The sequence below is a fragment of the Hyperolius riggenbachi genome, chromosome 3 (genome assembly GCF_040937935.1).
Source record: "Hyperolius riggenbachi isolate aHypRig1 chromosome 3, aHypRig1.pri, whole genome shotgun sequence".
NCBI classification, from domain to species: domain Eukaryota; kingdom Metazoa; phylum Chordata; class Amphibia; order Anura; family Hyperoliidae; genus Hyperolius; species Hyperolius riggenbachi.
This window is the reverse complement of record NC_090648.1, coordinates 509,541,840-509,566,618: the sequence shown is the minus strand read 5'-3', so window position 1 is coordinate 509,566,618 and position 24,779 is coordinate 509,541,840. Positions and strand designations below refer to the sequence as shown.

The window sequence follows — 24,779 nt, the reverse complement described above, 5'->3', positions numbered from 1 at the left end:
TTGCATGTGTATACATCAATCAGGTAGTGTAATTAAGGTACTGCTTCACACTGACGCACCAAACTCATCGTGTAACGCACCGCAAACAGCTGTTTGTGTAGTGACGGCCGTGCTGGACTGGTGCGCACCATGGCGAGAGTGCAGGTTTTGGTGGCTTTACAGCCCATATGGTCAGTCACCTGGCTGATGTAGCTGAATGACAGAACAGTGACTGTCCAGCTGATCAAATTTGGTCTGACCACAATGAGGCAACGACCTTATTATCGTGGGTGTGCCCCCCGAGACACTCATCTAGGCGCCGGTCATTGCTCCATTGTGATACGCAAGCCCCTTCACCACGGCAAGGTAATGATCACGAAGGGGAATGGGCGCATGTTCATGCCTTTTCTTTTGTTGTTGCAGCTGCCCGCAGTGCAGCCAGAAAAATTAGGCAGTCATGTACACGCACCCGAAAAATTATTACAGCGGCCGCTGCTAGCAGCGGCCTAAAAAATTCAGCAATCCGCCTGGAGTCCCGGACCCTGTTGGTGGTGGCGGAGAAGGTAGTGAAGCGGCCTGCAGGCAGACATGCTGTGTGGAGGGACTGGGAGCGACTTAGTCTTCTTGGGGCAGGCCAGGCAGCCAGTCACACGGCGTGCAGGCAGAGATGCTGTATGTGCGGGGACTGACTTAGTCTTGGGGCGGGCAGCAGCCCTCCGGGATCCATGCCTCATTCATTTTTATAAAGGTGAGGTACTTAACACTTTTGTGACTTAGGCGACTTCTCTTCTCTGTGACAATGCCTCCAGCTGCGCTGAAGGTCCTTTCTGAGAGGACGCTTGCGGCAGGGCAGGAGAGAAGTTGGATGGCAAATTGGGACAGCTCTGGCCACAGGTCAAGCCTGCGCACCCAGTAGTTCAAGGGTTCCTCATCGCTGTTCACAGCAGTGTCTACATCCACACTTAAGGCCAGGTAGTCGGCTACCTGCCGTTCCAGGCGTTGGTGGAGGGTGGATCCGGAAGGGCTACGGCGAGGCGTTGGACTAAAGAACGTCCGCATGTCCGACATCACCATGAGATCGCTGGAGCGTCCTGTCTTTGACTGCGTGGACACGGGAGGAGGATTAGTGGCAGTGGTACCTTGCTGGCGTTGTGCCGTCACATCACCCTTAAAGGCATTGTAAAGCATAGTTGACAGCTGGTTCTGCATGTGCTGCATCCTTTCCACCTTCCGGTGAGTTGGTAACAGGTCCGCCACTTTGTGCCTGTACCGAGGGTCTAGTAGTGTGGCCACCCAGTACAGCTCATTCCCCTTGAGGTTTTTTATACGGGGGTCCCTCAACAGGCAGGACAGCATAAAAGACGACATCTGCACAAAGTCGGATCCAGTACCCTCCATCTCCTCTTGCTCTTCCTCAGTGACGTCAGGTAAGTCAACCTCCTCCCCCCAGCCGCGAACAATACCACGGGAAGGTTGCGCAGCACAAGCCCCCTGCGACGCCTGCTGCGGTTGTTCTCCTGCCGCTGTCCCCTCCTCCTCCTCCTCCTCCCCCAAAGAAACACCTTGCTCATCATCCTCTGAGTCTGACTCATCTTCTGCACATGACCTCTCTTCTTCCTCCTCCTCCCCCCTCTGTGCTGCCGCAGGTGTTGAGGAAACAGCTGGGTCTGATGAAAATTGGTCCCATGCCTGTTCCTGCCGTAACGGTTCCTGGTCACGCTCATTCGCAGCTTCATCCGCCACTCTACGCACAGCACGCTCCAAGAAGTACGCGTAGGGAATTAAGTCGCTGATGGTGCCCTCACTGCGGCTCACCAGGTTGGTCACCTCCTCAAACGGCCGCATGAGCCTGCATGCATTTTTCATCATTGTCCAGTTGTCGGGCCAGAACATCCCCATCTTCCCAGACTGTTTCGTTCTACTCCAGTTGTAGAGGTACTGGGTGACGGCTTTCTTCTGTTCTAGCAGGCGGGAGAACATGAGGAGGGTCGAGTTCCAGCGAGTGGGGCTATCGCAAATGAGGCGTCTCACCGGCATGTTGTTTTTACGCTGAATTTCTGCAAATCGTGCCATGGCTGTGTAAGAGCGCCTCAAATGCCCACAGAACTTCCTGGCCTGCTTCAGGACATCCGCTAAGCCAGGGTACTTTGCCACAAATCTTTGAACCACCAGATTCATGACATGTGCCATGCAGGGTATGTGTGTCAGCTTCCCCATATGCAAAGCGGCAAGCAGATTGCTGCCGTTGTCGCACACCACGTTGCCTATCTCCAGGTGGTGCGGGGTCAGCCACTCATCCACCTGTTTCTTAAGAGCAGCCAGGAGAGCTGCTCCAGTGTGACTCTCCGCTTTGAGACAAGCCATGTCTAAGATGGCGTGACACCGTCGTACCTGGCATGCAGCATAGGCCCTGCGGAGCTGGGGCTGTGTAGCTGGAGAGGAGAACTGCCACTCAGCCAAGGAGGAGGAGGAGGACAGCGAAGAGCATGTAGCAGGAGGAGAGGAGGTGGCAGGAGGCCTGCCTGCAAGCCGTGGAGGTGTCACAATTTGGTCCGCCGCTTTCTGCTTGCCATCGTTCACCACCAGGTTCACCCAATGGGCTGTGTAGGTAATGTAGCGGCCCTGCCCGTGCTTGGCAGACCAGGCATCCGTGGTCAGGTGTACCCTTGACCCAACGCTCTTCGCAAGAGATGACACCACTTGCCTCTCAACTTCACGGTGCAGTTGGGGTATGGCCTTTCTGGAAAAATAAGTGCGGCCTGGCATCTTCCACTGCGGTGTTCCGATGGCCACAAATTTACGGAAGGCCTCAGAGTCCACCAGCCGGTATGGTAACAGCTGGCGAGCTAACAGTTCCGCCACGCCAGCTGTCAGACGCCGGGCAAGGGGGTGACTGGCCAAAAGTGGCTTCTTCCGCTCAAACATTTCCTTCACGGACACCTGACTGCTGCTGTGGGCAGAGGAGCAGGAACCGCTCAAGGGCAGAGGCGGAGTGGAGGAGGGTGCCTGTGAAGGTGCAAGGGAGAGAGCGGCATAAGCAGATGATGCACCTGAAGGAGGAAGAGGAGAAGGAGGGTGACTTTGCTTTTGTGTGCTGCTGCTGCTTTTGCTCAGGTGGCCATCCCATTGCTGTTTGTGCCTTTTCTGCAGGTGCCTTCGTAAGGCACTTGTCCCTACGTGAGTGTTGGCCTTTCCACGGCTCAATTTTTGTTGGCAGAGCGAACAGATGGCTTTGGTCCGATCTGAGGCACACACATTAAAAAATTTCCACACCGCTGAGCCACCCTGGGATGTGGGCACCTCAGCAGCTGATGCTGAAGGGCAAGTTGGCTGGCTGTACATAGGTGGCGAATCTGGCGATACATGGTGCCGGACTCTGCCACCAGCTGTTTCTGACGAAGAGCTGCCCCAGCTTCTTTCAGCAACTTCTATCCTCCTACTACTCTCTGACTCCCCCTCTGAACTGTCCCCCTCTTCATCTCCTCTATTGGGAACATACAGAGGATCCCTATCATCGTCATCATCGTAATCATCCTGCCCAGCTTCGCTTGCCTCAGAAAAATCCAAATGTGTAGGTCCTTCATCCTCCTTACACGTTACATCCATAGTGTTGTCGCGTAACGCAGACATATGAGCTGGTGAAAATTCATCTGGCTGTAACAATGGCTGTGCATCAGTGATTTCACCACCACTAAATAATTCTTGCGAAGTGTCAAATGCAGCGGAAGTGGTGCTAGTAGTAGCGCTGGTGGCTGAGCAAGATGAGGTGTTCTGTGTCGCTAAATACTCAACCACGTCCTGACAATCTTGGGAGGTGATGGGACGTGCCTTCTTCCGAGCACTGTACTGTGGGCCAGGTCCACACGAAATTACATTTACACGACCTCGCGCAGACCTGCCGGGTGGCCTTCCTCTGCCTCTGCCACTACCTCTTCCTCTTCCTCTACCTGTTTTGTCCATATCGGGTATGCACGGAGTGGTATATCACACTGCGTGCACTCACGTAGGTAGGTGGGTTCACTTAACTGCACAGGTATGCGCACTGATGCGGTGGGTTCACTGAACAGTACAGGTATACAGTGGCGGGTTCACTGAACACAACAGGTATGCAGTGGCGTGTTCACTAAACAGGTATACAGTGGCAGGTCCACTGAACAGAACAGGTATACAGTGGCAGGTCCACTGAACAGAACAGGTATACAGTGGCGGGTCCACTGAACAGAACAGGTATACAGTGGCGGGTTCACAGAACAGGTATACAGTGGCAGGATCACTGAACAGGTATGCAGTGGCAGGATCACAGTACAGGTATGCAGTGGGCTGAGGGCTCACTGAACAGAACAGGTATGCTGTGGCAGGATCACTGAACAGCTATGCAGTGGCAGGATCACAGTACAGGTATGCAGTGGGCTGAGGGCTCACTGAACAGAACAGGTATGCTGTGGCAGGATCACTGAACAGGTATGCAGTGGCAGGATCACAGTACAGGTATGCAGTGGGCTGAGGGCTCACTGAACAGAACAGGTATGCTGTGGCAGGATCACTGAACAGCTATGCAGTGGCAGGATCACAGTACAGGTATGCAGTGGGCTGAGGGCTCACTGAACAGAACAGGTATGCTGTGGCAGGATCACTGAACAGGTATGCAGTGGCAGGATCACAGTACAGGTATGCAGTGGGCTGAGGGCTCACTGAACAGAACAGGTATGCTGTGGCAGGATCACTGAACAGCTATGCAGTGGCAGGATCACAGTACAGGTATGCAGTGGGCTGAGGGCTCACTGAACAGAACAGGTATGCTGTGGCAGGATCACTGAACAGGTATGCAGTGGCAGGATCACAGTACAGGTATGCAGTGGGCTGAGGGCTCACTGAACAGAACAGGTATGCTGTGGCAGGATCACTGAACAGCTATGCAGTGGCAGGATCACAGTACAGGTATGCAGTGGGCTGAGGGCTCACTGAACAGAACAGGTATGCTGTGGCAGGATCACTGAACAGGTATGCAGTGGCAGTATCACAGTACAGGTATGCAGTGGGCTGAGGGCTCACTGAACAGAACAGGTATGCTGTGGCAGGATCACTGAACAGGTATGCAGTGGCAGGATCACAGTACAGGTATGCAGTGGGCTGAGGGCTCACTGAACAGAACAGGTATGCTGTGGCAGGATCACTGAACAGCTATGCAGTGGCAGGATCACAGTACAGGTATGCAGTGGGCTGAGGGCTCACTGAACAGAACAGGTATGCTGTGGCAGGATCACTGAACAGGTATGCAGTGGCAGGATCACAGTACAGGTATGCAGTGGGCTGAGGGCTCACTGAACAGAACAGGTATGCTGTGGCAGGATCACTGAACAGGTATGCAGTGGCAGGATCACAGTACAGGTATGCAGTGGGCTGGGGGCTCACTGAACAGAACAGGTATGCTGTGGCAGGATCACTGAACAGCTATGCAGTGGCAGGATCACAGTACAGGTATGCAGTGGGCTGAGGGCTCACTGAACAGAACAGGTATGCTGTGGCAGGATCACTGAACAGGTATGCAGTGGCAGGATCACAGTACAGGTATGCAGTGGGCTGAGGGCTCACTGAACAGAACAGGTATGCTGTGGCAGGATCACTGAACAGCTATGCAGTGGCAGGATCACAGTACAGGTATGCAGTGGGCTGAGGGCTCACTGAACAGAACAGGTATGCTGTGGCAGGATCACTGAACAGGTATGCAGTGGCAGTATCACAGTACAGGTATGCAGTGGGCTGAGGGCTCACTGAACAGAACAGGTATGCTGTGGCAGGATCACTGAACAGGTATGCAGTGGCAGGATCACAGTACAGGTATGCAGTGGGCTGAGGGCTCACTGAACAGAACAGGTATGCTGTGGCAGGATCACTGAACAGCTATGCAGTGGCAGGATCACAGTACAGGTATGCAGTGGGCTGAGGGCTCACTGAACAGAACAGGTATGCTGTGGCAGGATCACTGAACAGGTATGCAGTGGCAGGATCACAGTACAGGTATGCAGTGGGCTGAGGGCTCACTGAACAGAACAGGTATGCTGTGGCAGGATCACTGAACAGGTATGCAGTGGCAGGATCACAGTACAGGTATGCAGTGGGCTGGGGGCTCACTGAACAGAACAGGTATGCTGTGGCAGGATCACTGAACAGCTATGCAGTGGCAGGATCACAGTACAGGTATGCAGTGGGCTGAGGGCTCACTGAACAGAACAGGTATGCTGTGGCAGGATCACTGAACAGGTATGCAGTGGCAGGATCACAGTACAGGTATGCAGTGGGCTGAGGGCTCACTGAACAGAACAGGTATGCTGTGGCAGGATCACTGAACAGCTATGCAGTGGCAGGATCACAGTACAGGTATGCAGTGGGCTGAGGGCTCACTGAACAGAACAGGTATGCTGTGGCAGGATCACTGAACAGCTATGCAGTGGCAGGATCACAGTACAGGTATGCAGTGGGCTGAGGGCTCACTGAACAGAACAGGTATGCAGCCAGGAAGAAGTTAAGCCTAACTAATCTTTCCCTGAGAGACAGTCTGCAGCAGCTCGCCCTACTCTGACTAATGCAGGCACACGAGTGGCCGTAATGGCCGCCGCTGCCTGCCTTATATAAGGGGGGGTGGGGCTCCAGGGGCTAGTGTAGCCTAATTGGCTACACTGGGCCTGCTGACTGTGATGTAGAGGGTCAAAGTTGACCCTCAGGTGCATTATGGGGCGAACCGAACTTCTTCCGCAAAAGGTTCGCGTGCGGTACCCGCACGCGAACCACCTAAGTTCGCGCGAACCCCGTTCGCCGGCGAACCGTTCGGCCCAACTCTAATTATTGATTGTAGGGATTCCATTTTGAAATGCCTTATCTCTATATAACGGTTTAGAAACTTTAGATCTAAGACCGGTCTCCAATTGCCTGTTGATTTTGGCACTAAGAATAGTGGTGAATAAATCCCTTTGAATTTTTCCCCTATCGGAACTGGAATTATTGCTTTTGCCTTTTCCAATGATCGGACATAATCTATCAGGATTCGATATTTTTGTTCGTCCTGTGGAACCTTTGTCATGATGAAACGACTTACGGGAGGGGTTCTCCCGAACCTCCACATATGACCCCTCTTTAGTGTCTTCAGAACCCACGGGTCTTCTATGGCCTCCACCCAAGATCTCCAGTAGAGACGAAGTCTTGCCCCTACCGGGGATTCTTGAGTGGCCGCACCCTCAAAACGACTTCTTATTCTGCTGCGTAGAAGGGGTTGCTTTATTCCTGTTAGACTTGAGGAATGTTGACTGTGTGCCTCTCCAGTTTCTACTAAACTGTTTTCCTGGTCTGTATGATCGTGCTTGCTGGAATCTATTTGTAAAGAACCTTCTGGAATTTTGCTGTCTATATTCCTTAGGTTTTCTATCTTGTGGAATTAATCCCGTCTTTCCTCCCGTAACTACTGAAATGGCTCTGTCCATGACTGGGCCAAACAGATGAGTCCCATCGTAAGGAATTTTACACCAGTTATGTCTGGACGCCTGATCTGCAGACCAAGGCTTTAACCAGAGTGCTCGCTTCGCTGTGACAGTGTGTAACATTGACCTTGCTGAGGATCTTATCGTGTCTATAGGATTTTGGCTTGGACTGAAGGTGCGGATAGTATTTATCCTGCTCATGCTGCGAATCCTCCTCTTCCTGCCACTCAATTGCTGATTTTATTGCCTCTACGAAAGCTGGTACTAATGCAAAATTGAACCCAATCGGAGGAAGCTCACCCTGAGAACTCGATTCCTCCGGTTGGGTTGGCGCAGACGTTGCTGCGGCGACTGTCTGGGATGCTGACATTTTTTGAAAAGTGTCCTGGACTGCTTGCTGTATATAAGTTAATACTTGCTCATTGTCTGCTTCTTTATTTCTAGCTAGTTCAGAAAAACAGGATTCGCAGACTCTTTTGTTAGGTAACGCTGGTTGCGCACAAGACCAGCATAAGTCCGGGTCCGGCTTTTTATAACGGGTCATATCCTCCGAGTTAGGGGATTGCGACCTTTCTCTTTGCTGCCTTCCCGGGGAATGGTTAGCAAAACGATATCCCCTGGGAGAAAAATCAGAGTCATATCTGTCATAGTATGAGGGGCGTGTAGGAGAACGCCTGTAATAATAATCATATCTTCTAGGTGATCTTTCTCTGTAGTTATCATAATAGCCTCTCCCTGAACGGTGCTCTGGTGAGATCCTAGTGGGGCTTTTTCTGTAGCCAAAGTCTCTAGATGTATTCCTTCTTTGAAAGGAGTCCACATGTAGAGAATTTCTTCTAGGAGAATTCGATCTGATTGATTGAAGATAATCTTCATATCTATCTCGAGATCGGGAGCGTGATAAGTTTCTCCCAGGAAAGGACTGATTGCTTTTAGCGATCTTACGTCCCTCTTCTCCCTCATACGGACTGTGAAAACACAAAAGAAATAAACGTGGTGTTTTCACTAAAAAAATCCGTATCAATAATGCACAAAAAGATAGAGAGAGAGAAAGAGCACTCTTTTTTAAGTATACTGCCCAGCAACCAGGTGATCTAAAATAATGCTGAAAAAAGAACACCCAGTGCACAAACCAGAGATAAGGATACATTTAGTATCCTGTTACCTGGATACCCCAGCAGAAGTGCCTGGCATTGAATCATCCATTTCACCTTTAAAATACACAAACAAAATTTTCCTCCATCAGTATCATCCCCAGCAATTACCTTTGTCCATTTGTTCAAAAGCTAGATGTTATGCTACCTGAATCCGAAGAGGAGTAGGAAACCAGGAAGGTATCTTTCTGCATCAGGAGGCTTTAGGAGGCCAGGAGCGTGGTACCGGCTGCTAGACGCTGCCACCCACGCTGCCTCTCCGCGATGGCTGTACATTCTTTGCAGTCTCTTCCTGCTTTTTGAAAGGAAGCTGTGCTGGCCAATCCCTCTCCAGCCCCTAATCCCGGCTCTCGCGAGATTTGCAGCGCTCTTATCTGCACCATCTTGGATGCTGGCAATCCCTTCTCTATCATCCAATAGGATTGCCAGCAGCAGTTCTCGCGTTAGGTCCTGCGAGACTTCGCCCCCACCAGGCAACGAGGTAACTTCTCTCCAAGGGCAGACACACGGCTTCTACCTTTATTTAAAAGGTTTTATAGCCGGTTTGAAAAGCGGAAGAGGCTCAGAAACCGCTGTCCACGATATACCTCTCCAAAAAAGGAAAAAGGAGGTAAACAGAGGGAAAAAAAAAACATAAGAAAAAAATAGTCATAGAGAACCTGTCCATCGAGGACAGAAAAAAAGAAAAAAAGAATGGCGGGGGGGGGGGGGGGGGGGGCATTGTTCAGTCTTATAGAGAAGTCTGACCTATGGGGTCAGGGGGGCGTGGCCTAACCCATATGTATGCCGCCATGTTTATGCAAGAAAAGGCCTGGTGTTTCTTTAACTGTTTAACAGCATCAGAACTTTGTTTCTCTTATACAAGCCTCATTTTTAGCTGCACAGAAAAAAACTGCCCGGGCATTTTTCTTCTAATGCTGTGCAAAGCATGATGGGATTTCTGATGTTCTCGTTCTACTGTTTTGGTGCAATTTTTTTTTTTTTTTTTTTTTTTTTTTTTTACATTTTGAATTTGACATTTGAAGCCTAGCGCGTGCAGCTGGGAGGGGTTATCAAGACACAGGACAGTTGGAACAGTGTCTCCTGCTCCCGTCACCTCCTTTCAACCAAAAAGATGGCTGCCCCCATGACAAAGATGGCAGCCCCCATGAATCACAAACATTTGCCTGTTCTTTTAAAACAGGGTGGGTAAGAGAATATATTACCTATCTATTATAATTAACATAACTAATGTAACTTAATGACAGTATGTTTGTTTAGGCTGAAGTTCCCCTTTAAGGCAGAAACGCCTCAGAAATCTCAAAAATGCAGCAGCCTGAGTTTGCGTTTGTGGAAAAAACGAGCCACTCTGGTGTGCACCAGCCCATTCACTTTCATTAGCCAAGCGGTTTTCCCCCTGCAAGTATTTAAAAAAACGCTTCAGAACTGCTCTGGTGTGCACCAGCCCTTACTTTCACTTTGTGAATGAATGCTGACATCTTGCTGTCGCCGGTTTTTATTTATCACAGGCACTTTGATCGGCTTTGGGAACAGCTGTTCCCATTCACGGCATGTAGGGAAAAGTGCTAATGGACACAGTGCATAAATGTGAACACATACCTGATCACCTGATCTTTTCTGCAGGTTTTGTTATATATTTTGGCTATGGGATCCACCACAGTGTGGAGAGGCTGAACACCCCAGTGACTGTCCTGCAGAGTATGGAGAGCGGCTCCGAGGAGATGGGATCCAAAGCACAGTTCTTTGAAGTCCAGCTTGGCCAATAAGAATAGAAATGGCATTTGTCACTACAGCTTGGCATCAGGGACCAATGATGATTATTACATAGAAGTCTACTATCTGCTTACACAATCACCAAGATGTAACAACCATCAATGAAGTTCTAATGTATTAATCCAAGTTACGGAAACATTTGTAGCTGGAATAGACCGAGATGTATGGATGTAACTTTTTGCTGTAATAGAATATGAAAGCTATCATTTGTCATATTATAAAGATTTTCTATGAAACTGGTCTCCGTTAATTTGCCATGAAGTGGGTTTCTCCATATAAACCTCCCTGACTGTAGGAACACACTAGGCAGAAACTCTAGCGTTGCATAAAACGATAATAATGCGTATAATGTAAGTCAATAAGCCACATGAAAAACAAAAAAAATGTGTTTGCGTTCTGCAATGTGGGTTTAAAAACGCTGAACTTACTGCATATTTTTCCAAAACATCTAACCGTACATATGTGTGTCAATAGTGACCAAGGGTATAGAGCAGGGGCCAGGAACCTTTTTGGCTGAGAGCCATAAACACCACATATTTTAAAATGTAATTCTGTGAGAGCCATACAGTATGTTTCAAACTGGGACAGTAGGGATCACGTCCCTGTTTCCAAGGTGATGTGTATAGAGTTGCTCCGCCAGGCAGCGGATCTGTCAGACACGTCTTTAGCTTCTCCTGGGTTTCAGCAACATCAGCAATTTCCCTGAGAGCCAGACAGGAGAAATACTGACTAACAGCTTGTACAATTAGCTAGCTGACTTGGGGTTGATTCACTTTGTAGGACGAGATCCCCGCACTTTTGCCTAATAGGCTGCCTGCCACTTGCATGTTACAGCAGTAGCGTGCCTACTTTGAAAATTTTACTTGCACTGCTGCGCTACTTGTAGTGTAGCTTAGTGAATCAACCCCTACTGATTTGTCTGTGAGCCAGATGTAGCCATCAAAAGAGCCACATCTGCCTCCCGAGCCATAAGTTCCCTACCCCTGGTATAGAGTTTAAGTGTTAAGCGGTTTGTTTTTTGTTTATAAAACCAACTTTGATAGTGTATTTCCACTTCCTGTTTCCTTCCTAGGGATTTGCATAGAATGCATATAAAAACAAAATTGCACTTGCCATTTATATGTTGGGCCGGTTTTAGAGTTTTTGCCACCTGAGGCAAACTTGAGGATGCTGCCCCCCCCCCCCATGGGTAGTAGTATTGCCCCAGAATACGTAGCGTGGAGGGGGTAGCAGCCAGGAGGGGGGCAGTGGGCACAGTGGCAGGGAGGGGGAGGGTTGGACTAGTGGGCAGTATTGCAGGAAGTTATGAGCGGTGGTGCACAGCGCTAGACCGTGGAAGGAAGAGGTGAGTATGTCCCTGCCTGACACACTGCACTAATAGCTGGAGGGGGGAGAGTGGAAGGGGGTCCCAGGTAAGGGAGTGGGGGTCCAACCCAACTCCCCACCACCATGCCCCCTGCACCCCTTTGACTGCTACCCCCTCCAGCTCAGCACTCCCCCCGGCAGGTGCTGCCCACCACCACCTGAGGAGTCTGCCTCACCCTGCCTCATGGGCTGCTTATTTGTGCAAACCGCAAATGCCCTATAACGCAAACAATACGAAAATGCGTTTTGCTGCATATACACTTGTGTGTTTGGAGCGCAACACCTAGTGTGTTCCCAGCCCGAGTGCTAACAAGTAATGGAGCATCTTCCGGCGGTGGGGTAGCAGTGTGAAAACCGCTTGCCATTGCTAAAGATCTCACATGCTGGTTCTTTAGCGCCTGCTGTACACAAGCTGGCTGAGGACACCCGATTCTTGGCCACGATGATAGTTATTATCCATCATGGCTGAGTTCAGACCCTGCAGATTGTATCTAGTATATACCTGTGCTGAGAATCAATAACAAGTCCCTCTGCAAAGCTCAGTCAGTATCCAGAAGGTGAAGCAGTTAGATAACCACACACTGTTCAATGGTATTCAAGAGGTTTGGAGTCTTCAAATTAGTAAGTTACTAAAGTGGTTGGTTAACAATATGGCAATTCCAGCATGAATTACAAGTCTGCAGCGCGTTGTATGCAGTTGAGCATAAAGCACTTCTTGCTGCTTTTGAGCAGCCTCATGCCAAGCTTATATGCAGGTTGCATATAGGCTAGAATCTCAGCCATCACTTCAGATTTTATGGCAATACCCACATCAAGACTACAACCTCTGATTGCAGTGACGGTCAGGTGCCTTTGTCCAACTGAACTCTGGTTTTGATTCTATCCTTAAAAAAAAAAAAGTGTGGCTACCTTAAAGAGACACTGAAGCGAAAAAAATTATGATATGATTTGCATGTGTAGCACAGCTAAGAAATAAAACATTAAGATCAGATACAGTGTAATTGTTTCCAGTACAGGAAGAGTTAAACTCCAGTTATCTCTGCAAAAAAGCCATTAATCTCTACGACTTTGAAAGTCGTGGAGAGGGCTGTCTGACTTTAATTATCTCAACTGTTCCTGGACTATTTACTTTTCCTCTGCCAGAGGAGATGTCATTACTTCACAGACTGCTCTGAAAGAATCATTTTGAATGCTGAGTGTTGTGTAATCTGCACATATTATAGAATGATGCAATGTTAGAAAAACACTATATACCTGAAAATATATGAGAATATTTTCTTTGCTGCTAATCTAGTAATTATTCATAGATAGTACACAATCAATTCATTATATCATTTTTTCTGCTTCAGTGTCTCTTTAAGAACTATTGACAATTTTCCTGCGCTCAGAAGCCATTTGACTGACCAGTGGTGCTCAGCAAGATGTCAGATATCCAAACTACCCGGATAATCCAAATTTCTCTCACTATGCGAACTTTGAATAGCAAGTTGGATATCTTGTTAAAATCTGAATAGACTATCCAAGCAAACTGATTTCCCATCTGAAATCTGGGTGGATAGTTTCTTCAGATATCTGAGCAGAAGCCAAAAATCACCTTGAATAAAAAAAAAAAAAAAAAAAAAAAGGGGGGGGGGGGGGGGGGGGAGGGAGTTTGCCATTTGGAAGCATTTTAAGCCATTTTCAGGTCACTTCTGGTCTATCTGGATATCTGGATATACAGGATATTGGGTTCGGATATCCAAGTTTACTTGGATACCAAAAAGTTTGGATATCCAATTCGGATTTTGAAAAGGAGTATCCAAGTAGCACTGTTACTGACAATTTCAGCCATAACACCATTCCTATCAGTGAGGGTTATGTTAGAGTCCAACTCAGACAGAAACTGTTACAGAACTGATTTTTAACTTTCAGGCATAAAAAACCAGCCTAGCCATTTGTGAGCTTGGTACAGTACATATGCATGTCTTATGTCACCTTAGTTGTCCTTTAGAGATGTTGCCACAAAAAGGTTAACCTGGTTAGAGAGATGGGCTAGGCTTAAGTGGAGTCAGACTGACCCCCCCCCCCCCTCCCCTTGGCAAAGGAGTATCCAGACAGCAATTCTTAACATCCCTACACAATAGCTAGTGTTGGGCGAACATCTAGATGTTCGGGTTCGGGCCGAACAGGCCGAACATGGCCGCGATGTTCGGGTGTTCGACCCGAACTCCGAACATAATGGAAGTCAATGGGGACCCGAACTTTTGTGGTTTGTAAAGCCTCCTTACATGCTACATACCCCAAATTTACAGGGTATGTGCACCTTGGGAGTGGGTACAAGAGGAAAAAAAAATTTAGCAAAAAGAGCTTATAGTTTTTGAGAAAATCGATTTTAAAGTTTCAAAGGGAAAACTGTCTTTTAAATGCGGGAAATGTCTGTTTTCTTTGCACAGGTAACATGCTTTTTGTCGGCATGCAGTCATAAATGTAATACATATAAGAGGTTCCAGGAAAAGGGACCGGTAATGCTAACCCAGCAGCAGCACACGTGATGGAACAGGAGGAGGGTGGCGCAGGAGGAGAAGGCCACGCTTTGAGACACAACAACCCAGGCCTTGCATGAGGACAAGAAGCGTGCGGATAGCATGCTTTGTACCACCATGCAGTCATAAATGTAATAAAGATAAGTGGTTCAATAAACAGGGACCACGCGGCAACGCTAACCCAGCAGCAGCACACGTGATGGAACAGGAGGAGGCGCAGGAGGAGAAGGCCACGCTTTGTGAGACACAACAACCCAGGCCTTGCATGAGGACAAAAAGCGTGCGGATAGCATGCTTTGTACCGCCATGTAGTCATAAATGTAATAAAGATAAGAGGTTCCATAAACAGGGACCGGCAACGGTAACCCAGCAGCAGCAGCAGCAGCAGCAGCAGCAGCAGCACACGTGATGGAACAGGAGGAGGCGCAGGAGGAGAAGGCCACGCTTTGTGAGACACAACAACCCAGGCCTTGCATGAGGACAAAAAGCGTGCGGATAGCATGCTTTGTACCGCCATGTAGTCATAAATGTAATAAAGATAAGAGGTTCAATAAACAGGGACCACGCGGCAACGGTAACCCAGCAGCAGCAGCAGCAGCACACGTGATGGAACAGGAGGAGGCGCAGGAGGAGAAGGCCACGCTTTGTGAGACACAACAACCCAGGCCTTGCATGAGGACAAAAAGCGTGCGGATAGCATGCTTTGTACCGCCATGTAGTCATAAATGTAATAAAGATAAGAGGTTCCATAAACAGGGACCACGCGGCAACGGTAACCCAGCAGCAGCAGCAGCAGCAGCAGCACACGTGATGGAACAGGAGGAGGCGCAGGAGGAGAAGGCCACGCTTTGTGAGACACAACAACCCAGGCCTTGCATGAGGACAAAAAGCGTGCGGATAGCATGCTTTGTACCGCCATGTAGTCATAAATGTAATAAAGATAAGAGGTTCCATAAACAGGGACCGGCAACGGTAACCCAGCAGCAGCAGCAGCAGCAGCAGCAGCAGCACACGTGATGGAACAGGAGGAGGCGCAGGAGGAGAAGGCCACGCTTTGTGAGACACAACAACCCAGGCCTTGCATGAGGACAAAAAGCGTGCGGATATAGCAGCAATGCTTTTTGCCGCCATGCAGTCATAAATGTAATACAGATGAGAGGTTCAATAAACAGGGACCGGAAACGCTAAACCATCCCAGATGTTCATCGGTCATGTTACTTGGTTGGGGTCCAGGAGTGTTGCGTAGTCGTTTCCAATCCAGGATTGATTCATTTTAATTTGAGTCAGACGGTCTGCATTTTCTGTGGAGAGGCGGATACGCCGATCTGTGATGATGCCTCCGGCAGCACTGAAACAGCGTTCCGACATAACGCTGGCTGCCGGGCAAGCCAGCACCTCTATTGCGTACATTGCCAGTTCGTGCCAGGTGTCTAGCTTCATGCCCGGTTTCAGGTCCAGCGGTGCCAGCCACAAATCCGTCTGTTCCTTTATTCCCCTCCAAATTTCCTCCCCTGTGTGCTGCTTATCCCCAAGGCAGATCAGCTTCAGCAACGCTTGCTGACGCATGCCAACAGCTGTGCTGCACTGCTTCCACGATCCTACTGCTGCTGGTGCTGGGTTAGCATTTCCGGATGAGGTACAGCTTTGAGATGCGTTGGAGGAGAAGGAGTCAGAGAGGTAGGTGCTGCTGTTGTTATCCAGCTGTTTGCGGCGTGGGCAACACCCGCGCCGTAGCAGGTGAGGAATCGCTGCCAGGCTCCACAAGGTTCACCCAGTGCGCGGTAAGGGAGATGTATCGACCCTGGCCGAACGCACTCGTCCAGGTGTCAGTGGTGAGGTGAACCTTGCAGGCAACGGCATTCTTCAAGCTTCGGGTTATTTAGCTGACCACGTGCTCATGCAACTCAGGCACTGCAGAGCGCGCAAAGTGGTAGCGGCTGGGAACAACGTAACGTGGGATGGCCACTGACATCATGCCCTTGAAGCTGTTTGTCTCCACCACTCGATATGGCAGCATTTCGCAGGCCAGAAGCTTGGCTATGCTGGCTGGCTGTTACTGCCACAGCCCGGGGGTCATTTGCTGGCAATTTCCTCTTGTGCTCAAACATCTCAGAGACAGACAACTCAACCGTAGCGCTGCACACCGAAGGGCTGTTGGTTGTTGTGTTTGATGAACACTGGGAGACCTCAAGAGCACTAGTCCGGAAAGTGACAGTGTCAGCATCGTCTGATGTTTGTGAATGTTGTGAACCACGCAATGGCTGGGCTACTGCTGCTGCTGAGGCGGGTCTGGTGGTGAGTCTGGTGAACCCAAGGGAGGCAGTGTTGCTGGTGGTACCCTGTCCTGCCGCGTTTGCCCACAGAGTGGGATGTTTGGATAGAATGTGGCGGCTCATGCTGGTGGTGGAGAGGTTGTTAATACTTTTCCCCCTGCTCAGGCGGGTCTTGCACACCTTGCAAATCGCCATGGTAACATCCTCAGTGCAGTCTTCAAAGAAAGCCCAGACTTTAACTGGCTGAGGACTCGGACCTCGTGCGTGATGTGCTGGTGCTGCTTAACCCACTGCTGGACGCTTGAGAGGTCATCCAAGTAATTATCTGGTCCTGTTCTTTTGGATCTGTGAGGGTTGTTGTCCTGGACAACATGGGCAGTATTGAGTGGGTTTTCTTGGGTGCTCCCCTGTGGCCTGTACGTGAACCGTCAGGGGAAACACCTCTTCCCTTGCCCCTCCCTCTTTCACCGGATTTCTTCCTCATTTCACTTATCCTTAAAGTACACGCTGACTGGCAGCAGTACAGTGGCAGTACAGAAATGCTATACAGTGGTGGGTGAGCGGTGTACCACTATTGTCAGCAGTGACACAGAGCACAATGCTATACAGTGGCGGGTGAGCGGTGTACTACTGTTCCCAGCAGACACAGAGTGGAAGTAAACACAATGCTATATAGTGTGGCTGAGCCGTGTACACAGAGTGGCATTAAACACAATGCTATATAGTCTGCTATATAGTCACCCCGAACAGGGTGATGTTCTGCAGAACCCGAACAGTGGCAAACACTGTTCGCCCAACACTACTGGGAGGGAACGCAGATTTTAGTACCTAAACACACGATACAACATGTTTTCCGGGGTCGGACTCTGAGGCACATACAGATGGTCCCGATCATCATCCTCATCATACAACTCTTCTCCTGAGTCTGACCCACCCACCACCTCTGCCACCCCAACATCCCCAGACACAGACCCCTCATCGTCCTCAACATTAACTTGGGATGCTGGCCTGAGCCAGACCTCCTCCTCCACATCAGGCCCCATCATCTCCTCAATGGCAGCCCTCATTAATCGCTCTGGCGACGGACTGATGGACACAACGTTCTCCTCCGGGGAGGGCTGCTGCTGACCACTGGCTGCTGGGGTGGATGTTATAGCTTGCGTGGGGCGTTGGCTGTTGCTGTTGTTGGGAGTGCTGCTCACAGCGGAGGTCTCTGGGGAACTCATGTTGAGCTCATATAGTGGTTGACGGTGAGTGGAGTATTACTGATCCCAGCAATATACACACTGACTGGCAGAGTACGCAATGCTATATAGTGTGGCTGAGCGGTGTACACAGAGTGGCAGTAAACACAATGCTATATAGTCTGGCTGAGCGAGCGGTGTACTACTGTTCCCAGCAGAATCAGAGTGGCAGTAAACAATGGTATATAGTCTGGCTGAGCGGTGTACACAGAGTGTCAGTAAACAATGGTATATAGTCTGGCTGAGCGAGCGGTGTACTACTGTTCCCAGCAGAATCAGAGTGGCAGTAAACAATGGTATATAGTCTGGCTGAGCGGTGTACACAGAGTGTCAGTAAACAATGGTATATAGTCTGGCTGAGCGGTGTACACACAATGCTATATAGTCTGCTATATAGTGTCAGTAAACAATGGTATATAGTCTGGCTGAGCGAGCGGTGTACTACTGTTCCCAGCAGAATCAGAGTGGCAGTAAACAATGGTATATAGTCTGGCTGAGCGGTGTACACAGAGTGTCAGTAAACAATGGTATATAGTCTGGCTGAGCGAGCGGTGTACTACTGTTCCCAGCAGAATCAGAGTGGCAGTAAACAATGGTATATAGTCTGGCTGAGCGGTGTACACAGAGTGTCAGTAAACAATGGTATATAGTCTGGCTGAGCGGTGTACACAGAGTGTCAGTAAACAATGGTATATAGTCTGGCTGAGCGGTGTACACAGAGTTTCAGTAAACAATGGTATATAGTCTGGCTGAGCGGTGTACACAGAGTGTCAGTAAACAATGGTATATAGTCTGGCTGAGCGGTGTACACAGAGTGGCAGTAAACACAATGCTATATAGTCTGGCTGAGCGAGCGGTGTACTACTGTTCCCAGCAGAATCAGAGTGGCAGTAAACAATGGTATATAGTCTGGCTGAGCGGTGTACACAGAGTGTCAGTAAACAATGGTATATAGTCTGGCTGAGCGGTGTACACAGAGTGTCAGTAAACAATGGTATATAGTCTGGCTGAGCGGTGTACACAGAGTGGCAGTAAACACAATGCTATATACTCTGGCTGAGCGAGCGGTGTACTACTGTTCCCAGCAGACACAGAACAGTGAACAGAATGCTATATAGTGTGGCTGAGCGAGCGGTGTACCACTATTCCCAGCAGACACAGAACAGTGAACAGAATGCTATATAGTGTGGCTGAGCGGGCGGTGTACCACTATTCCCAGCAGACACAGAACAGTGAACAGAATGCTATATAGTGTGGATGAGCGAGCGGTGTACCACTATTCCCAGCAGACACAGAACAGTAAACAGAATGCTATATAGTGTGGCTGAGCGAGCGGTGTACCACTATTCCCAGCAGACACAGAACAGTGAACAGAATGCTATATAGTGTGGCTGAGCGAGCGGTGTACCACTATTCCCAGCAGACACAGAACAGTGCACAGAATGCTATATAGTGTGGCTGAGCGAGCGGTGTACCACTATTCCCAGCAGACACAGAACAGTAAACAGAATGCTATATAGTGTGGCTGAGCGAGCGGTGTACCACTATTCCCAGCAGACACAGAACAGTAAACAGAATGCTATATAGTGTGGCTGAGCGAGCGGTGTACCACTATTCCAAGCAGACACAGAACAGTGAACAGAATGCTATATAGTGTGGCTGAGCGAGCGGTGTACCACTATTCCCAGCAGACACAGAGTGGCAGTAAACAGAATGCTATATAGTGTGGCTGAGCGAGGTACACAGAGTGGCAGTAAACAGAATGCTATATAGTGTGGCTGAGCAAGCGGTGTACTACTATTCCCAGCAGACACAGAGTGGCAGTAAACAGAATGCTATATAGTGTGGCTGAGCGAGGTACACAGAGTGGCAGTAAACAGAATGCTATATAGTGTGGCTGAGCAAGCGGTGTACTACTGTTCCCAGCAGTGACACAATGACAGGGGGGACCCTGGCTAGCGTGGCTGGAGCGCGAACTACCCTGCCTGCCTACCCAAAGCTAAACTCACAGACAAATGGCGGAGATATGACGTGGTTCGGGTATTTATTTACCCGAACCACGTGACCGTTCGGCCAATCAGAGCGCGTTCGGGTCCGAACCACGTGACCCGTTCGGCCAATCACAGCGCTAGCCGAACGTTCGGGGAACGTTCGGCCATGCGCTCTTAGTTCGGCCATATGGCCGAACGGTTTGGCCGAGCACCGTCAGGTGTTCGGCCGAACTCGAACATCACCCGAACAGGGTGATGTTCTGCAGAACCCGAACAGTGGCGAACACTGTTCGCCCAACACTAACAATAGCCAGTGGTCTAAACACCTCAGACCCCTGTTTAAAATGGTAAGAAACCTAGAATGACAGGCAAGTAACTGAGGACTTCCCACCCTAAAAAAGTTATTAGTTGTACGCATAGCAGAAGCCAGGCCTCACCAACCCCATGCTGTTGCCACTTGCACTTTAAACACCCAAAATATTCTCCATTTGCAGAGAGAAAAAAAAAAATGGGAGGGGGGGGAGCATATGGATGCTGTAATATTTTTTTAAATAAAATTGGCTGTTCTGATTATTCTGGCTGTAGTAGATTCTGAAACAAGCAACTGGTTGATCTTGTCAGAAAAATGGTAACCTTCAGTGTTTATGGCTTAAAGGATAGCCGAAGTGATGAGAGACATGGGTATGTCCAGTGCCAGGTACACAAACACCTTTTTCTGTCTATGGCTGAAAATTAATCCGGTATTCAAGTGGCCGACTCAGTCTGACTCGCAGGAACTGACCCTCACCGATAAATTCCAAATCTAAAGCTTTCCTAGATATAAAAATAGGTCATACATCTTAGCTCTGGCATACTTCAATGAATGAGTCATTGAGCAAGGGAAAAAAAAAAAAAAAAAAAAAAAGTCAAAACTTAGATGTTTCATTTTGTTAAAATCTACATAATTCACCTACAATTTAGGTGAAGGAAGATACAATTGTTTCATGAATTTTACCTCGGGTGTCCTTTATTACAAGCAGAGGGGCAGCAGGACAGCCAAGCAACTGGTATTTAAGGTTAAGTATGGCCACCACCTCCATATTCCTCTTTTCAGGTTTAATGTATTAACATTTTAACCTCTTGCCAACCGCGCCACACCGATGGGCGTGGCAGCAGCCCCAGGACCGCCTAACGCCAATTGGCGTAAAGTCCTGGGGCTCTTTTTTGCAGGAGATCGCACACAGGCTGTGCACATCCCCTGCTTGGGGGGGGGGGGGGGGGGGGAGGGGGAGGGGGAGGGGGCGGAGCTCTGCCCCACCTTCAGTCTCCAAGCGGCCTTTGCCACTTGGGAGACTGTTAGACGGTGTGATCGCCATCTATACAGTGCTGCGAGCAGCAGCGCTGCACTGGGGACAGCCGTGTGAAACGGCTGTCCCCCTGGGGGACAAGAGAGCAATCGGCTCTCATAGGGTGAAGCCTATGAGAGCTGATCGCCCTGATTGGCTGGGGGAGAGGGGTTTAAAGGAACAGTGTTTAACACGAACAAAATTTTTTATGAAAAAAACATGGGGGTGCGATCAGACCCCACCAACAGAGAGCTCTGTTGGTGGGGGGAAATCACTTGTGTGCTGTGCGGCCCTGCAGCTTGGCCTTAAAGCTTCAGTGGCCTTTAATAAAAATGTCCTGGTCAAGGCAAAACATACATGACACCCACTGGAAAATCCAGCTAGGTTGGGGGGGGTTGGGGAAAAAAAAAAAAAAAAAAAAAAAAAAAAAAAAAGTTTAAGGGCTCTTTCAAATCTAGGACACATGCAGGAGCCATTATGCATGAGTTATATGCCCTGCGGTGTGTTGATCCGCAATGCATCCAAATGCAGTGTCGTGTAAAATGTAAAATCTAGGGACTTTCATTTTACCCTGGTAAACACAAAGTTTTGACTTGAGTTAAAAACGGGCTCTGGTAAAGAGCCTTATGAGCTCATCCTGGAGTCTGGAACACTAGTATTACCAGCTGCTGCAAAGAGTTGACCTCAGAATGATCTGCAAAACTTTCCAAAGAACTATGAACTATGACTAAGGGCAGATTGTAAGCCCAACACGCGTCAGTTGAACCCTGTGATTTTTAACATTTGCCATGTGGAATTCCTGAATAAAGAATACCAGCATTTTCTACCACTGTTGGCTTGCGGATCCTTTTGTGCACTTTCCAAAGAGATGGATCTTCGCAATCCCCAGGCAGCGTTTGGTTAAAGTTTAACCTTTCTGGCTGGGAGGATCTGCAAATTTTTGCATAAACTAAAGACCCAGGTTTAAATTGGTCAATTTTCATAAAAGTGTATTTTCATAAACCAGTGTATACATTTGCATAAACTGAAGTATTTGCATCTGACCACCCCATTTAGGTTCTTGATCTACAGTAGGTTTGCTGGCAATTCCTGTGACCATCTGACATTCGGGTTTTTACTTAGCTGGTAACCACTGTCTTACTAGCAAAGATAATTTGGGATACATTGCCTTGTTTTCAAAATACTAGGTTAAAGTACAGAATGTGACTTAAGGGAACACAAGATGAGAAAGGGAGGATGCCATATTTCCTTTTAAACAATGCACATTGCCTGGCTATCCTGCTTTTAATACTTTTAGCCAGACCTTGATCAAGCATGAAGCCCAGATGTTGACAAATGTGGTAATGTCTGAAACAAGCATGCAACTATTAGCCAAAGAGATCAGCAGGATGCCAGGCAACTGGTACTGTAAGAGGAAATAAATGGCAGCCTCCATGTCTCACCTTAACAGGCAAGTTCTTTTCCCTAGTAGAGTTGATCAGTTGAAGCCACTTTAAAACCCAATTTAAAAGGTTTTAGTTTCATTACATGTCTTGAGCAGAAACTGACCACACCAGAAGTTTATTGGAAAACTTTTATTCAAACAACTGCAGCTTTAATGTTACAGGAGTGTCTCTTGCGATGCAACCAGATGCCTACAATTGTGACTGCTACAGATGCTACTGTTCCAGCAGTAGCTAGGGCTCTGGCCAGGTCCAGGGAGGAGGACCATGGCTGATGAGAACCTAAGATAGAACAGAGTAGAGTTAGTGACCAATACAGAAGTCATACCCACTTACAGACCAGGTGCCACTTATATCCTTACCTTCCAGCTTTAGAACTTCACCCTCATAAAGCAAGGCAACGGGCCCCTCTGAAGATACTATCGCCATTTTCAGAGTCTGGACTTCATGGGGTTCAGCCATTCTCTCTAGGGAAAGTTTAGTGAGCAGTTATTTTCAAATGCAGGCAAGAGGCTCCAGAGCACCCTTATGCTTGAGTTCAAGATATTTGTCAGTCCCTTTACCAATAATGATCACATCTTGATTTAGGTTCAGTGGTCTAGCCAAGGAGCCCCAGTGCATGTCTTACCTAATGGATAGACCAAAACCTGCCAATGACAGCTGTATTGTCAGAGGAGCAATAAGGGGACCAGTTTGATTACTACCCTCTATAGAAGCATTACCAGCGCAGACAAAGAGCTACAGTAATTCTGCGGTTGATGGGAGAGACCCTCTGGGACAAGAGCCCCCCATTGCAGTTGCAACCTCTGCACCCACTATTGCTACACCACTTTATACTGCACCAGATGTGGACATGAATGCCTGCACAGGCACAGAAGACCCAAACTGATCACTGGCAGCCAGCTGGGACAGCAAGTAAGACTGGGGCTGTGAGGGGAGGGATGAAGCCCTAGTGAGCAAAAGAGATTTGTAAATTTACGTTGGAAGTCCTTTAGTGTGTAGTACTAGTGAGTAGTTACACTGATAGTCCACTTGATCACAGCAAGGCATAGGCTCTTACAGTGCTTCTCACTATTAGAGGTAATGGGGTATAGAGACCACGCAACTTCAGATGAGGACAGTGCCAGGGCAAGTATTACCAATCCAATAGTAAAACAGGCAATACAGATGTCCACATTGTCCATTCAAAAGTCAATATTTGTGGACATATCTAAATCTTGGAAGGACAACTGACATGTTTTGGACCAGTGTGGTCCTTAATGGACACCCAAGGCAAAAATTGTATCCATAAAAAAAAAAAAAAAAAAAAAAAGTTTTAGGTTTAAATCTACTTTAAGGTCTAACTGGTTTATTGCTTTTTCTCAATGCCCCCATGCATTGAAGTATGCCAGAGATAAAATGTTTGAACTATTGGCCCCTTGTATCTTTCTTTCTCTCAGAAGCCATTTTCTGCTTGGGAAGTGTTTTATAGCTGGAATTTATCATTGAGGGTCACACTGTAGTCACAACTGAGTCAGCCACTTACAAACCTGATATTTAACTTTCAGGCAGAGGGGGAAAAAAAAAAAAAAAAAAAAAAAGGAACATAGCATAGTAATTTGCGTGCTATGCACTGTACATACACATGTCTGTCACCTCGGGTAACCTTTAATCATAGTCCATGACTCAACATTGCCAGTTTGAGGTCTTAAAGCTAATGGGAAACCATATTTAAATAAAAAAAGTCAGATACTCACCTAAGGAGAGGGAAGGCCCGGGCCCCTAATTAGCCTTCCCTCGGTGCTGCGCTGGCTCCCCGGTCAAATCCCCTGCTGCGGAAACTTCGGAAGTCTTCGGGAGCAGAGTCCTCCTGAAGACATGCAGCTCCATACTGCGCAGGCACGAGTGTCAGAGGGCGCTTGTGCGCAGTGTAGAGCAGCCCATCTTCGGGAGCACTCGGCTCCCAAAGCCTTTCTTCAGCTGGGAAACAGCGGTAATTTGACCGAAATGGTCGAATACCGCTATGGGGAGCCAATGCAACAGAGAGGAGAGGGAATGACCAGGAGAGGGAATGCTTTATGGGACCCAGAGCCTCCATCTCCTTGAGTATCTGACTTTATTGTGGATATATCCAAATCTTAAAGCTAATGGGAACTGGAATTTAAATAAAGATTGTGACTTTTGAACAGACATTGCATGGTCCCTTTGGCAGGCTAGAGGGGAGAGAGGTCAAGGAAGGTGCCTGGTGGATAATCCTGCT

General features: G+C 48.5%; 2 protein-coding genes across 5 annotated transcripts in view; one reads left to right on the top strand and one right to left on the bottom strand.

The window, feature by feature from the left end:
• Positions 1 to 24,779, top strand: part of LOC137564469 (cationic amino acid transporter 2-like) — a 110,837-nt gene that overhangs the window by 49,965 nt on the left and 36,093 nt on the right. The gene's annotated exons all lie outside the window — the stretch shown is intronic.
• Positions 22,658 to 24,779, bottom strand: part of LOC137564472 (zona pellucida sperm-binding protein 4-like) — a 59,682-nt gene continuing 57,560 nt past the window's right edge. For all 4 annotated transcript variants that reach the window (XM_068278372.1, XM_068278373.1, XM_068278370.1 and 1 more), the window contains 2 exons: positions 22,903 to 23,007; positions 22,658 to 22,822 (listed from right to left, as the gene is read on the bottom strand). In XM_068278372.1, coding sequence (XP_068134473.1) covers positions 22,677 to 22,822; positions 22,903 to 23,007 — 251 coding nt within the window. In that variant the 3' untranslated portion in view covers positions 22,658 to 22,676. The remainder of the gene's footprint in view (positions 22,823 to 22,902; positions 23,008 to 24,779) is intronic.